At 37.5% G+C, this 15,997-nt stretch overlaps 1 protein-coding gene across 2 annotated transcripts in view; it reads left to right on the forward strand.

Moving 5' to 3' along the window:
• Positions 1-4,739: 4,739 nt before the first annotated feature.
• LOC131031135 (protein SEH1) overlaps positions 4,740-15,997 on the forward strand; it is a 203,589-nt gene continuing 192,331 nt past the window's right edge. Inside the window, exon 1 of one of the 2 annotated variants that reach the window (XM_057962174.2) lies at positions 4,740-5,143. In XM_057962174.2, coding sequence (XP_057818157.2) covers positions 4,997-5,143 — 147 coding nt within the window. In that variant the 5' untranslated portion in view covers positions 4,740-4,996. The remainder of the gene's footprint in view (positions 5,144-15,997) is intronic. The other variant, XM_057962173.2, reaches the window with a different exon arrangement.

Raw genomic sequence — 15,997 nt, forward strand, 5'->3', positions numbered from 1 at the left:
ATTTCATCATCTCTTTTAACTCTTCCTTCTCTAAACGCCTGCGTTTAGCCTTGCTTCTCTCGCTGTCGTCTGAATCTTCACTCCCTTCATTCTCACACGCCTCCTCCTCGTCCTCAGAATCAGAGGGCAAGAATACATCCAGCTGGAAGTAGGTCTTGAGGATACTAATCCGTTCGTTCTCTGGCAGGCTTAGAATGGAATTGGCGATGTTGTTCCCATTGACAGGCTTTACAAAACTGCACAGCTTCTCCACAACACTTTCCCGATACTCGATGATGTCCACTAGAGGCATAAGAACAACTTTATAAATGATGAAATCACACCAGTGGCATTCAAAATTGAGTATGATCCCAACAAGACCCTTAATCGCATCATAGACATGATCCTCTGAAATGAACAAGTTGTAGAGTTGAGCATCAAGCGTTTCCTCACAATTCATACATCCAATATTGCCAAAGTATGTCATAGGCGAAGATAGAAAACTCACGCACAACCAAGAATTTGTGGCCCAGCAAGCAACCTTTTCAAATCATGAAGCCGAGCCTTGAAGAAGGCCAATTAATAGGCATTGAGATATCTAGAAGTTTCCATATGGATCAACACTTGCTAAATCAACCAAGATCACGCAGACTGGATAGATATGTCCTACTAGCACTTTTGTCTATCACATGTAGCTCAGTCTGCCGACACTGCAAGTTTGAGTAACCAGTCTGCTACAAATGTGCGAAACCTCTACCACATATCCTAAATTCGTAGGCCTAGTTGCATGAAACATTATCCAACCCCATCACATTTCTTTTCCAATAAGTCTTTTCTGCTCAGGTCCGTAATCTCCATACTTATTGATTTAGGATCCACTGACACTTCTGCCAAATCCGAATTGACTCCAAGATTAGCAAAAAGATCTACCAATCGGTTACCTTCTCGATGGATGTGAGATATTTCGTATGGCCTAATTGCTTGAAGTAGAGTGTGTATGCGTGGAAGCCATTTAGCCAGTTTCCAATTTAGAAATCTAGAGTTAATCACACCATTTGTAATTATCCGAGAATCACCCTCGATCTGCACATTAGATAAACCCTTCTATTTGCAGAGCAACAAACCACCCTCAAGGGCTCTTATTTCTGCTTCGCTATTTGTAGCATAGCCACTATGTTCGTAGGTACCAAACAAAACATTCCCATCTGCGTCCCGAATGACTGCTCCATAGCCGACAATCCCTGGATTGCCTCTGCAAGCTTCGTCAAAGTTAAGTTTTACCCAGTTACTATGAGGCTTATCCCACCCGACTTCTTTCCTGTTAATTTTCTTTTTGGGATAATGGAATATAGCATTCTTGAATGACCAATTCTTCTCCATTTCCAGGTCCCAATCATTGAACCTGAACTTTCTGACATTCCTTGATTTGCCACAAATAACTTCTTCTATAGCTGCCTTCATGTTATCAATGACTGAATCAATTGGTTTAGATGATTCTTTGAATATTCGTTTGTTTCTTTCTTTCCAAATAAGCCAAACAATCATTGCAGGACCCACCAACCATAGAGCACCCCACTTTGTTTGGTTGAACATTGGCCATGAAGCAAGGAATTCTTTTAGAGACGCATTTCTAACTGTGTACAGGTTAACGATACTTAGGAACCACTCCCAACACCTTTGAGCAAACGTACAATTGAAGAGTAGATGGTCCACCGATTCTTCCGCAGCGTTGCATAACACACACCAGCTTGGTGCTTGAATACCAATGGATTTAAGTCTGTCGCCAGTGAGAATTCTCCCATTCAGAGCTATCCATAAAAAGGTCCTTGCTTTAGGCATAAGCCAGTTATTCCAACATAGTTTGCTAGGCCAATTCGGATTGATAACTCTTTGCCTTTGAACTTCATAGCCTAACTTAACACTGTACTCCCTTGACTTAGCTGCACACCAGAATATACAATCTACATCATCTGAGGCCAAAATCGTTCTATTTCTTAGAATAACTTCAAGCCTTTTACACAACTTTGGGTTACCGATTGTTATCTGTTTCCAAGTTCTTATTCCATGTCTCTTAACACCCTCAAAATAATTCGCAACCTGCACTCCTATAGCAGTTTCAATGGTGTTAATCCAATCCCGATCATCGAAGATTTCAGACAGAGGCAGCTCCCCATCCCATGAGTCCTGCCAGAACTTTGCCCTGCACCCGTTACCAACTTTCCAGGAGATATGGTTCGTAATGATATCCTGACTTTTCCAAAGGAAGTTCCAAGTGGGAGAGCCCTTATCTGTATCTGCAATTGTGAAAATTCGATCTGGTTCATCAGAGTCCAGATACTTTTTCTAAAAAATTCTACACCATAGTTTATTGGGATATCTATACATTTTCCAAGACAGTTTCGCACCAAGGGTCGAGTTTTGGACATTCATTTTTCTCAGCCTTGCACCCCCATCCTCTTTCAACATGCACATGGTGTCCCAGTTTATCAGTGGTATCCTCCTTTGGTTCTTAGCCCCATCCCAAACAAATTTCTTCAAAAGGCCATCCAATTTTGCACCAACCAAATTTGCCATTTGAAAGAATTGCATGCTATAGATTGGAACCGCTGCTAACACGTATCTTATCATTAATATTCGACCAGCCTGGGTAAGCCATCTATTCCTCCATTGCTCTGATTTCACCTTACATGAGTTATGGACATCGTCCCAAATATGGGATTGTTTGCTGCCCATATTAATTCTGATCCCAAGGTATTTAAGGGGAAGATCAACAATACTGAAGCCAAGTAGATGAGCAATGCGATTCTGAGTCATTCTGCCTATATTGAAAAAGAATACATGCGATTTATCCTTATTCATTTCCTAACCCGACAACAGAGAGTATTCATCTAATACTACCACGATACCTTTGGCTTCCCTCAACAAAGCTTCACCAAACATAATTGTATCGTCAACGAATTGTGAATGCGTAATGGGCTCAACCATTCTGTGAACTCGAATGCCATTCCATTGCTTGGCTACTTGCTTTGCTTTAATTAAATTCCCAAGTACCTCAGCCATGAGGACAAAGAGAGCAGGGGATAGGGGGTCCCCTTGCCTCAGTCCATTAGTAGCCTTGAAGAAGCCACAGACTGCACCATTTACAAGTAGAGAGAAATTAACCGTGGAAATGCAGTAAGTGACACAATCGATCCAACCCTTTGGAAAACCGTAGCATTTTAGAACCTTAACCAGGAATTGCCAAACCACCTTATCATACACTTTTGCAACATCAAGCTTAATGATCATACCTTTTATTTTCTCTTTATGTATGGAGTGCATGACTTTAGACACAAGAATAATGTTTTCCACTAATTCTCTCCCAGGAGTAAAGCCATTCTGATTCTTTGAGATGAGGGGAGGTAAGATCTTCTTCCGTCTGATGGCCATAGCCTTCGAGATAATTTTGTATATGGTATTGCATAACGATATAGGCTTGAAATCGTGCATTGAAGTGCATTCCTGATTTTTGGGGATTAAGGCAATAAGTGTGTTGTTCAATTCTTTAGCAAACTTCCCTTTTTTCCTGAATTCTTCCACAACCATCCAAATGTCATATCCTAGAAAATCCCAACATCTCTGGTAAATTTCAGAAATCATTCCATCCAGACCCGAGGCCTTATGTAGATGCAGCTCGAATGTCGCTCTTTTAATTTAGATTTAAGTATTTGAATTTTGATATATTTTAACTTTACATTTAGTTTATTATATTTTTATTTTTATTTAGATTTAAGTTTGAAATTTAATTTAATGTTTTATATTTTTATGAAATTACAAATAGTAATTAAATTAAATTTATACTTATTTGTCTTTAAATTTATTCAAATAAAATTAATTTATAATTATGTCTTATTAAAATATTAGTAATTGTCCAATAATTACATTTTGAATTTTTATTTATATAATAAAATAAAGTGTATGCTTCAAATCTAAATTAAAAGTTACCTAATTTTTGATTACTCATTATCTCTCCCTCTCTCCCTCCCTCTCTCCCTCTATTTCCATCTCCATCACTCCTTGTTTCTCCTTTTCTTTGTCTATATTTATCTCTCTATCTCAGTCTCTCTTATTTGAGATGCATGAACTGGTTTTTGAAATCAAAGGTTCAAATTCACTAAAACTAATTAAAGATGATTGACATTGTTTGGTTTGTTGAGTTTTCCATCTCATTGGTTGTACCTTTGAAACAAATGAATATATGTAAAAAGAGTTAGTTTATCTTAGAAAGGAGGGCCCACCATGAAGTAGTTAGTTTATCTTAGAGAGGAGGGCCCACCATCAAGTAGTTGGGACTAATTTACATACATACAAATCTTTGTTTGTTGATGGGTAAAAAAAATGAGAAAGTAAATTTTATTTACCATGAGTAAGTGCATGATGCATTTGTTACACATAATATTGAAGTAGACTATCCTAAATTCTCTTTTGATAATTAAGATGTGAGATATCTTTTTTGTTTTTTTGTTTTTCTTTATTGGTTATTAAACCATTTATTTAAATCTCTCCCCCTCTCTCTTCCCCTCCATTTGTCTATCTCTCGATCCCTCTTTGTCACTCTATTTCTCCCTCTACCTCTTCATCTATTTCTCCCCATCCCTTCATCTCTATCTCCCTATCTATATTTATCTATTCTCATAATTGATCTTTGAGAATATCCATTGCACACCCTAAATGCAATCACTAGTTATTTATCTCTTTCAAAGTCCTCCTGTCTTTTTGCATTTCATCAAACCAAACATTGAGAGAGAAAAATATAGATATTAAAAAACACAAGCCCCTAAATGACATTTTTGAATTTTTTGCGAAGCAATGAGCTGGTAGACGGCAGCAGAAGTAGTCCTCCTTCCTTTTTCTGGGATCTCTCTTCATGTTTATGCTTACCTAACTGTAGTTTCATGTAAAATTGAATTAGACTTATCCCACACTGCCTGGCCCCGCGTTCACTGCCTACCCCCGCGTTCACTGTAAGCTGTCTAAAATGGCGAAGACGTTAATATCAACAGTGGATGGTGTTCACTGCAATGCATGGAATCACTGCGGAGAAAGAATGGCGGGAGGGTCCCTCGACGGTTGCATTCACATCTTCGATTCTCCTTCTCAATTTGCTTGTACTTTCAAGTGGAAGGTGTTGTTACAATAACCATATTTTATTCATGGAGTGTTTTTCCCTTTAGATTCAATAACTATCGAAACCCACAACCCAACTATTCAGGAGTGTGCTTTTCTTTATATCAGAAGAGCTTTCTGTCTAGGCAATTTTTTGGCTTTCTAGTCCTCATCTCAATTTTCGTAGAGTCTCTGCATATATCCACTTCATTCCAAGGATGCACTCTGCACTCGAATTTCATAAGATTAATCCTGTTTTTCTTTTTTAAAATGACATCGACATAAACGTTTACTCGTTGTTTGAATGCAAATGCGAAGGTTACTTGGTTGTTGAGCTGTACTCTTTCCTTTCTATATTGAAAATAGTTATTCCCCCGCCATATGGGCAGTTGATTGAAGGTTAAAACTGTAACGCAGACCTACTGATGAATTTGTTCTAGGAAACGCAGAAAAATACATGAATTGATTATGAATGTGTCACTTTATCTTTATTGTGGCATTTATCTGTTGGTTGACAACTTTCTGGTCGAGCTACGATGACAAAAAGTTAGACAGTCCATTGGACCTCCAAGAACATTGCGCCTGGTTACATGTCGGTCTTTCTATTTCTATGTAAGCAATCGTCTCTCCTTCTTCCTAATTTGCAGACATTCACATGTTGATGCGTTTTACATCTCCAGAAGATCCAAGTATGACTGAACAAATAGTTCTTGAAATCAGACCATCACTTGTGTTCTTCAACTCTGTTTTTGTAAATGGAATTATTATCTAAGAACTGAAAAAATGATTTGCATCGAGAGAGAGGTATTTATGGAGTGTATCGACATTTTGCTCTGGACGTTTTCCTTCTGCCGCAGGGAAAAAGTGTCGCTGCTTATCACAGCAACTAAGATTTCGTGCCAAAGAAACTGCGGGGTCATTTCCAAATAAGCACGGAGGCATAGGCTGCGGGGTTTGGTTGCAATATCGCGAAACCCATTTCCTAATTAGTGAGGCCTAGGTAGTGGATGCTGCTCGACTTTATTTAGAGGCAATAAAGCTCCAAATTTTTTTTCTAATTAACTTTTCGATAGAGATTCATGGAGTAATTTTACACAAGGGGTAAGGGAATGTTACAGCACCAAGGAATATGGCGGCATCAAATTAGCCCGATATATAATGCATTGTCAAGCTGCTTAATGATAGAATCAATTCCTAAAGAAGAAAATATATTAGGCTGAAAAGGAAGAATTAGAACATCTGAATAGTAACAAGATGAGCTACTGCATTTGGATAGCTTTCAGGTTGATTTACAATTTTATATATGTAAGAGCAACCCTTTGTACAAGATGTGCAGAACGATTTGTTTTTTTGGGATCCGCTATCAGATGCTGAGTTGGGCACCAAGTAGGTCAATTTGTACCTGCTTCCAAGGTTCATATAGACAGCCTATACATATTGTTAACCGATTTAGTGTTCGTATCGAAAGAGCACATCATGTGACAGTGCTTAAACTAGCATCTGCGCTGTTAAGAGGTGAAGTGGGTTCATTGATAAGGAAAATGGATGTGTACCATTTGAAAGTGTTTAGAATCAGTTAGATGTAGCGAGAAGAATGGTATTTTCCATAAGTGAGATAATTCTGGTGACCGAATATTATTTTTTGGCATGATACAACTTTTAAAAGTTTTTTTAGGGCTTGAAAGCGCATAGAGTAAAGCCCATTGGCTAAAAATGCATGTGGGTTGTGCAAAAATTCTTAACATAAGACAGGCATAAAGGGCATGCCAAGCCCATTTTAAGTTTCACATCCTAGTGGAGTGATTATTTCAGTCACATTTCAAGATTCATCTCCTATGAGGGTGTTTTTAAAGTTAAACTCAAGGCCTAAAAATTATCAACTAGATACAAAACTTGCGTAACAAGCATGGACTGTTCGATCCTTCCTCACACATATGCAAGACCCCATTCATACTTTGTAAACAGAATATTAAGTTCTTCTATTTGTACAGTGCATTACTTAAGAGTCACCCTATATTGAGCACTCTATTGTTTAAAGATATGATTATTATTCATTTTAGAACCCAACAGCAAATTGATATAGAAATCATTCTTGAGAAGCATTGGCTGAGAGTCTATCGCCCCAACCCAGTTCCTAAATAGTTCTTATTCAGCCAATGGGGGTTCTAGTCTAGATTCTAGAGTTAATCTTTTATGGCACCTGCATATCACAATGACTAAAACCTTCAATCTTGCTTGAGCCAATCAATTTTTTTTTATAAAAATAGAATTCAATGGCATTCATGGGTCTATTCTTTGGGTCATCATATATTGCATGCATTCTTGTTCCAGAACATCAGCTTAGTTTCTTTTATTGCAATAAAAGAATCTAAGCCGATGTTGTGGAAAAAAGAATGCATGCAATAAAAGAAACTAAGCTGATGTTCTAGTTCAAGAATGCATGCAATATATGAGTAAGATTCAATAAAATGCAATTAAAGAAACTAAGCTGATCTTCTGGAACAAGAATGCATGCACTATGCGAGTAAGATTCAATAAATTTAATTAAGCCGTTTATGTGGAACAAGAATTCATCCAATATGAGATGACTCAAGGAATAGATTCATGTACACCATCAAGTTATGAAGTGATCCTATAAATCTTAAAGCTAACTTGGTATTGCAATAAAAGATTTTAAGCTGATGTTCTGGAACAAGAATTCATTCAATATATGAGTAAGATGCAATAAAAGAAACTAAGCTGATTTACTGGAACAAGAAGTCATCCAATATGTCATGACCCAAAGAGTAAATCCATGCACATCATGAAGTTATGAAATGATCCTTCTAAGCTTAAAGCTTATATATCTCTATCTTGTGTCTCACAATACCGAGTCATTTTCTAGTAGGCATCTAATATTTAGAGTCAATTGTCTCTACTCAAAGTTTACAACAATTCAACTCTTATTGTTCCTGTATCATTCCCTCTCAATAAAAGGCTCTTAAAAAACGCATCCAAATAAATATTTATTAAAAAATCAGCTGCATAATTTATTTAATTGAATAGCTAGGTTTGGTGACATTGTGCTTGTTATGTGACTATCTATATTGTCATGATGTTTTGTGCTACATTATATGAGGGCAATATTGGTAGTTGGTGGGGCAAGTCTCTTGTTGTACCTTTTATCCTTATTCACATTATTTTCTTTGTTATATTTATTCGTGAATACTGAGCTACCCAACATTTGGCATTTATAATCCTAAGTTAGTTTTACCAGTTGGGTTATACATGTGGATAGTTAGACGGATTGATACTAACAGGATATGGGTTTACCTAGTCTCATTAAGCCAAGGCTGTTTTTGGCATTGGAGTGTTATCTTTTGAATTGTACTGTATCACTCTACCAAGGTAGCCTTCCGAGTTAACCATCCTTATGCATAGTTGTGCAGTGGAATCCATCATTAAGGGTAATTTCATATTCATAGTTTACATTGATTATTATTAAACAATATAGCCATGGGTTCTATGGAGGCCCACTCCCAACAAAAAATGATTACAATATGGCAAAAAGATGGGAAAAAACTATACGTAGATAAACTACATAAAATTGAATTGTTTATAGCTAGCAATAATAAAATGTTGCTGATAAAGATGAAATAAGCTGATACTAAAACAAGGCAAGCGCCACTGCTGTCCCATCAGCTCTATCCATTATCGTTACACCTGGTTTGATATACTCTTTCTGAACTGCTTGTTCTACACCATCCTTCGAGAAAATGAAGGGGGCTTAAACAAGCTCAAGATCTCCAGATTATTATTACAAAGAATCACCCTCAAGTTGGCCACAAATAGGGTAAAATTCATACAGAATAATTCCAATTAGCCACTTGATTCACAACAGAGACCATCTCTTCTTCCAAAGCAGCTAAGTGCTTCTTCACACGAGCCAACACCTGATCCTGAAACTTTTGTTCATCATCAGAATTGTCATTGACCTGAGGCATATTTGAGGTTGGAGAGAGGAAGTGACAATCCCCTCTTGAGCTTTACCACCCTTGCTTTGAGTTTTGAAGCAGAGTCTGCAAAATTTAAAGTTATTAATCTTGAAACCCCTGAATTTACCAGTCTGTCAGCTCCCATAACATCCTTCACAAAAGTGAATGATATGTTATCGACAATGTTGAAGACACAGTGCAGTCACTAATCAGAAAATGTACACCTGGATGCTGCATCTTTACAATTTCTTTGCTGCATCTCTATCATTACCCATAAACTTAAAAGCTTTCTGCTTTACCACATAACAGTTCCGAAAACTTTATTCCAAAGCTACAATAAAGAAGGATTAATAGGCACCGATTGCAGTTTTCCCATAAGCTCATACAGACCTATGTGTGTAGTGAAAAGTTTCCCATGTGACCAATAAAGAGGAGTACAAACCAGAGGCTGAAGAAATAATTAACAATCAAGACTTGAACTTGCCTTTTTGTAAGGAGGGGAACGGAAATTTGGAAGTTGATGTGGAAGATCATGGTGTTTTTCAAAATCAATGATTTCTTCTATCTGTTAATGCATTAGTAGCTTCTGCAAGACAAGGTTTTCCTATCTCATTAATCTCCTCTGTTTTGATTTATTCGTCTATGCTATTAGATTATCTAAACTGAATATGTTTATCAGACTGTAACCTTGATTTTGATTATGACATTGATAATGGATATGGATTAGATCGACGCCCTGCTTAACTATGTTAAGCGTCGATCTAAATGCTATCAGGCTGATAACCCGATAGCATATAATGCTATTAGTTATTGTTATTGTTTAATTTAACACCGATTCATTATCGGGTGTGTTTATATCATAATATGTCTTGACACCGATTCATCATCAGGTGTGTTTATATCGAACTATTAACATATGCAAATGATACCGAACTGTTATCATAAACACCAAAGTGAATCGGTGGACAGTCACGACCAAGTGACATCTTGGTTGGACATGTCTAAAAGACATGTCCGATCAAGGTGCCACTTGATCGTGGCTGCCTTGATATATATACAACATTCAAAAGAAAAGGAATGACATTGAAATCGATACATGTTCATTCCTCAGACCTGCAGAAAAGAAATAAGATAATATTATTGTCATAGAAATAATACCAAAATGCAAATACACTATCTACCATATAACTTGTCCGTTAAATTGGTAATTGCAATAACATTTACATGGTATCAGAGCCAAGTTGATCGAACTTGAGGCTATTCAATTTCGTGAAACAAATTTAAGAACAAGTTTATATACTACATCACATTTCTCCAATGGCCAGCGCTATCAGATTCGAAGACAGACTCGAAGGTGGCGATGATTTTTCAGCCTGGAAATTCAGAATTCAAATGATCTTAAAGGAGAACAAAGTGGATTTGTTTGTTCAAACTAAAAATGATCAATCCGAAAATGAACTTGACAAAACAGCATGGATTGAGGGAAATGAAAAGGCAATAAAAATAATAGTTGATGGGGTGAGAAACAACATAATGCCCATCATAAGAAAACATCAGACAGCCTATAAAATGTTCAAAGCACTTGAAAGCACATTTGAGATATCAAATGCAAGTCGAACTCTAGCATTAAAACGAGAAATAAATCATATCACCATGAACAAGGGGGAGACAATCAACGCCTACTTTATGCGGATATCAGTTCTAAAAGATGAACTAGCAACTCTGGACTACGAGATCCAAAGCAAAGAGTTAACACTCATTGCTCTAGATGGGTTGCCTAGTGGATGGAACACATTCGTCCAAGGCATCAGTGCAAGGTCCAAATATCCGAAGTTTGAAAGATTAAGGGATGATTGTCTCCAAGAAGAATCAAGATTGAACAAGATGGGAATGAAACATAAGAATATAGATGAAGACCTACAAGTCCTAAACACTAACTCCACCAAGCAAAACAAGAAAAGGCAGTTTAGAAAGAGAAAAGGTCGTCAAGGCAAGAATACTTCAAAGAAGGACTTATCTCACATTCAATGTTACAGATGTGATCAGTTCGGACACTATGTTGCAAAGTGCCCGGAAAGAACCAAGAAACATGCTACATTTGCCAAAGCAGGAAAGACTAAAGGGGAAGATGACTCCGGGAAATACGTATTCTACTCAGCACTCACAAGCCAAGCTTCTAACAAAATCAACTCATGGGTGATTGACAGTGGTTCATCCAGGCACATCGCTGGGTTTAGAGAAGTACTTGATTCCATGACAGAGGAGAGTGATGAGGACGTAACCATCAGAGATGACTCCACACATCCAGTCAAAGGAATAGGAACCTGCACCATCAAATTGAAGACAGGCATATCCTTGCAGCTCGAAGGAGTACTATATGTCCCTGGCATCAAAAGAAATCTAGTCTCTATATCGGCACTGGAAGATAACGGATACAGAGTGACATTCATGGACAACAGAGTATTGGCTTGGCCAAGGAACTCCTCCATCAAGAAGCCAAAGACCATTGGACAGAGACGGGGCTATTTGTATGAGCTGTGCACGGAACCCAACCTAGCCCTAATCCATGAAGCCACCAATGCAAATGAAGTTTGGCATAGAAGATTAGGCCATCTGAATTTTAGGGCTTTATCTTCAATGGGAAACCTTGTCACAGGTCTACCCAAGTTAAAGCAAGATCATTCAGGGGCATGCAAAGGATGTGCCCTAGGTAAAAATACCAAAGGTGCATTCCAAAATAGTACTAGGAAAACTAGTAAAATTCTAGAATTAGTTCATTTTGATGTATGCGGACCTATGTCCGTATCCTCTCTAGGGGGATTCTTGTATTATGTAATATTTGTTGATGACTACTCTAGGAAGACTTGGATCTACTTTCTGAAAAGTAAAGAATCAGAGGAGATCCTCTCTAGGTTTAAAGAATTTAAATTACTAACTGAAAACCACTAAGGAAACAAAGTTAAAACCCTAAGAACCGACAATGGGGGAGAATACACATCAGATTCGTTTAAAGAATTTTGTAGAGATAATGGGATTAAGAGGGAGCTCACTATACCTTATAATCCCCAACAAAATGGGGTAGCGGAAAGGAAAAATAGGACTATAGTTGAAGCTGCCAAGGCCATGATCCTAGATCAAAACCTTAACACAAATCTCTGGGCAAAATCATCCAGTACCGCTATATATATACAGAACAGATGCCCTCACTCCCATCTTGAAGACAAAACTCCTGAGGAAGTATTCACTAAAATTAAGCCAGATATTAGCCACCTTAGGATATTTGGATGTCCTGTCTATATCCATATACCTAAAGAAAAGAGACTAAAACTAGAGCCTTCTGGAAAAAGAGGATTGCTTGTAGGATATAGTGAAACCTCCAAAGCTTACAGAATCTATGTACCTGATCAAAGAAATATTGAACTAAGTAGGGATGTAATCTTTGAGGAGGACCTAGCTTTCAAAAGAGCTCAGAACTTCATAGAACCCGAAATCTATGTCCCTACCTCTAACTTAGATGAAAATCCTGCCCTTGAGTTTCAGAGGGAGAATCTAGATGAAACTGAAAATGAAAATGAACACTCACCTAGGAATCTCAAGAAAAGACCACTATGGGCCACCAAAACAGTAGAAGAAGCTCAAAGGTCCTTCTGGAACCTTCAGAGAAAGCAAAAGACCTAATAAATTTATTAGCTATGTTGCTCTTATGAATGATCTATCTAAAAACGAACCTGGCAATGTAACAGATGCCCTTAAACATCAAGTATGGAAGGATGCTATGTCTGAAGAGTATCAATCCATAATGAAAAATGATGTATGGGAAATTGTTCCCAGGCCAACTAAGAAATCTGTTGTTTCTTCTAAATGGCTTTTTAAGATCAAACATGTAGCAGATGGCAGCATTGAAAAATATAAGGCAAGATTTGTAGCCAGAGGATTTTCTCAAAAGGAAGGAATAGACTATGAAGAAACATTTGCTCCTGTAGCCAGATATACCTCAGTAAGGACTGTACTAGCCATTGCAACAGCAAAGGGATGGAAGGTACATCAAATGGATGTAAAGACAACTTTTCTTAATGGAGAGATATCTGAAGAAGTATACCTAGAGCAACCTGAAGGGTTTGAGATCCATCATACAGAGTCTCATGTGTGTAGACTCAAGAAAGCTCTATATGGGCTCAAATAGCCTCCTAGGGCCTGGTATGAAAGAATTGACACACATCTATCAAAACTAGGCTTCTCTAAAAATGATGCAGATCCTAATCTCTACTACAAATAGAATAAAGGTGATATGCTAATAATGATTTTATATGTTGATGACTTATTAATCACAAGAGAAGATCACCTCATAAATCAATGCAAGAAAGAGCTATCCAAAGAATTTGATATGAAGGACTTGGGATTCCTTCATTATTTCCTAGGGTTAGAAGTATGGTAGAATTCTGATAACATTGTTCTAAACCAAGGCAAATGTACATTGGACATCCTGAAGAGATTTGGAATGCTAAATTGCAGACCCATGACCGCTCCAATGGAAACCAATCTTCATAAACTTAAAGAAGCAGCAACAGAATCACCTTCTACTGACTGCACTCTAGACAGGCAAATGATTGGGTCTCTTATGTATCTGGTAAATACAAGACCAGATATCTGCTATGTAGTAAATGCCTTGAGTCAGTTTATGTGTGAGCGAAAGTAGATACACCTGGTTGTAGTAAAACACATTATGAGATATTTACAAGGCACCTTAAATCTTGGTCTCAAGTATGAGAAAGTTGATCTTAATTTACACGGATTCATAGATTTAGATTGGGCTGGAAGTGTGATTGACCGGAAAAACACCTCTGGGTGCTGCTTCAGTTTGGGATCAGCCATGATATCGTGGATCAGCACAAAGCAGTCTTCTGTAGCGCAAAGTTCCACCGAGGCTGAATACATTGCAGCCTCCATGGCTGCCCGAGAAGCGGTGTGGCTTAGAAAGTTACTTATGGGATTGTTTGGTAATCCGATGAAACCTACTATCATCCATTGCGACAATCAAAGCTGCATAAAACTTTCAGTGAATCCAGTGTTCCATGATAGATCCAAACATATTGAGATCCCTTACCATTATGTACGAGACATGGTAGACAAAAATGTGATCAAATTGGAATATGTTAGTACGGGAGATCAGATTGCAGATATTTTGACCAAACCACTTTCCAGAGTGAAGGTTGATCACTTCAGAAAGGGTTTAGGTATGTGTTGTGACGTTTTCACACATCGCCCCATTGCAAATGGGGACCCATGTTTTTTTGCTTTTTAGGGTTTGTTTTCTAGGTCTTTTAGGGTTTTGTTAGTTAGCCTTTGCATTTTGAGTGCTGTCGGGGAGATCAATAGGATAGCAAGTCGTGCTGGAGTGAAGTCCTGATCTTGAAATTTGGCTAAGTCTGGAATGTCCTGATCCTGAAATTTGACTAAGTCTGGAAACTGAAAAACCTCAAAAAACTAGATTTTGCAATATAACTCCTGGAGGTCTGAAACCACTCTCAAACATCCTGAAAGTATATATGGAATATTCCTGAAAGTATATATGGAATATAACTTAAAGTATAAGAAAGAAGAAACATAGAAGGAAATGTCACTTATACTTTATTCATGGTATGTAAAGAGGTGATATTTTCCTCAGTGAAGGAAATTTGAAGTGAAGAGTAAAAAGATTTGGCCCTGAGAGCAAAAATCGCTCCTGTCCCTCACTGAAGGACCGGAGCTTGAAATCCAAAATTGCCTTGTCCTTGAAAGATTTGAACGATTTCGCGATTTGAGAAGAACGAGGGAGGTACATTTTACTCATTGAATATAATTTGGTTGCACCTCGAAGGAGAAAATTGGCCCTAGAAGCAAAATCGCTCCTGTCCCTCTGCCAGGGACCAGGGCGAATTTCAATGATAGCTCCCGTCCCTCTCTCAGGGACCAGAGCGATTTTCTTATAAGACAAGTTTTGGCGAAGTGAAATGAGTTTTTTAAGTTTGAGGCAAGTAAAAGGAGGCATAACGAGTCTATTGAATATAATTTTGAAGAGTGCAAGACGCCAGTGAAGCCTATTTTGTCCTAGGCGCTCCTGTCCCTCTCCCAGGGACCAGAGCGAAGTTATTAACAAGTTAATATTTTTGCCATGCCTAGACGCCAATATCCTCCAAATTGCATTAAATGCTAGATTCGCTAAAAAAAAAAAACTTGAAATATTTAATTAAGATGGCATTTAACAATAACGCATGGGCATTTAATTAATTAATTTAGCCTTTTAAAAAATCGAAATTATTAATTACAAAGGCATTTAAATTAATTAATTATTAAATTAAATAAAAGGAAAGAGTGCTTGGGGTATTATTTAATGTTTTTATAAAGTCGGCCTCCTTTTTATTTAAAATTTTGTTTATTATTTGCCTTATTTGCAAGGTCGGCCTCATGGGTAAGTGGAAGGTGAGCGCTCTATATATTGGAGGTGTTTTTTTTATTCAAATCATTCATTCATCCATTATTCCAAGTGCGATTTGGAGAAGAACAACAAGGTGCGAAATTCATCTTGAAGGCTATTGGAGAGGAGAATTTCTTGCTAGTTTGGAGGATAATTTCCAAATTTTTGAAGACATTTGAAGGCGAATTTCCAGATTTTTGAAGAGGAAGGTGGAGTTCTTTTCCAAGCTAAGGGAGGTGCATTTTATCCAAGGGAGGTCTTGATCTACATTTTGCCTAGCGAATTCTCCTATTTTTGCATCTTTTTTTGAATTAATTCCCAAGTGGAGGTATGGCGTAATCACCTTGGCACCATTTTTGAAGATTTAAATTTTGCTTTGAAAATCCTAAATTAGGAAATGATAACTCTAGATTTATCATGAAGTTTCCTAATTAAAATCTTGAAT

Source organism: Cryptomeria japonica, chromosome 7, assembly GCF_030272615.1.
Source record: "Cryptomeria japonica chromosome 7, Sugi_1.0, whole genome shotgun sequence".
In the NCBI taxonomy this organism is placed as follows: domain Eukaryota; kingdom Viridiplantae; phylum Streptophyta; class Pinopsida; order Cupressales; family Cupressaceae; genus Cryptomeria; species Cryptomeria japonica.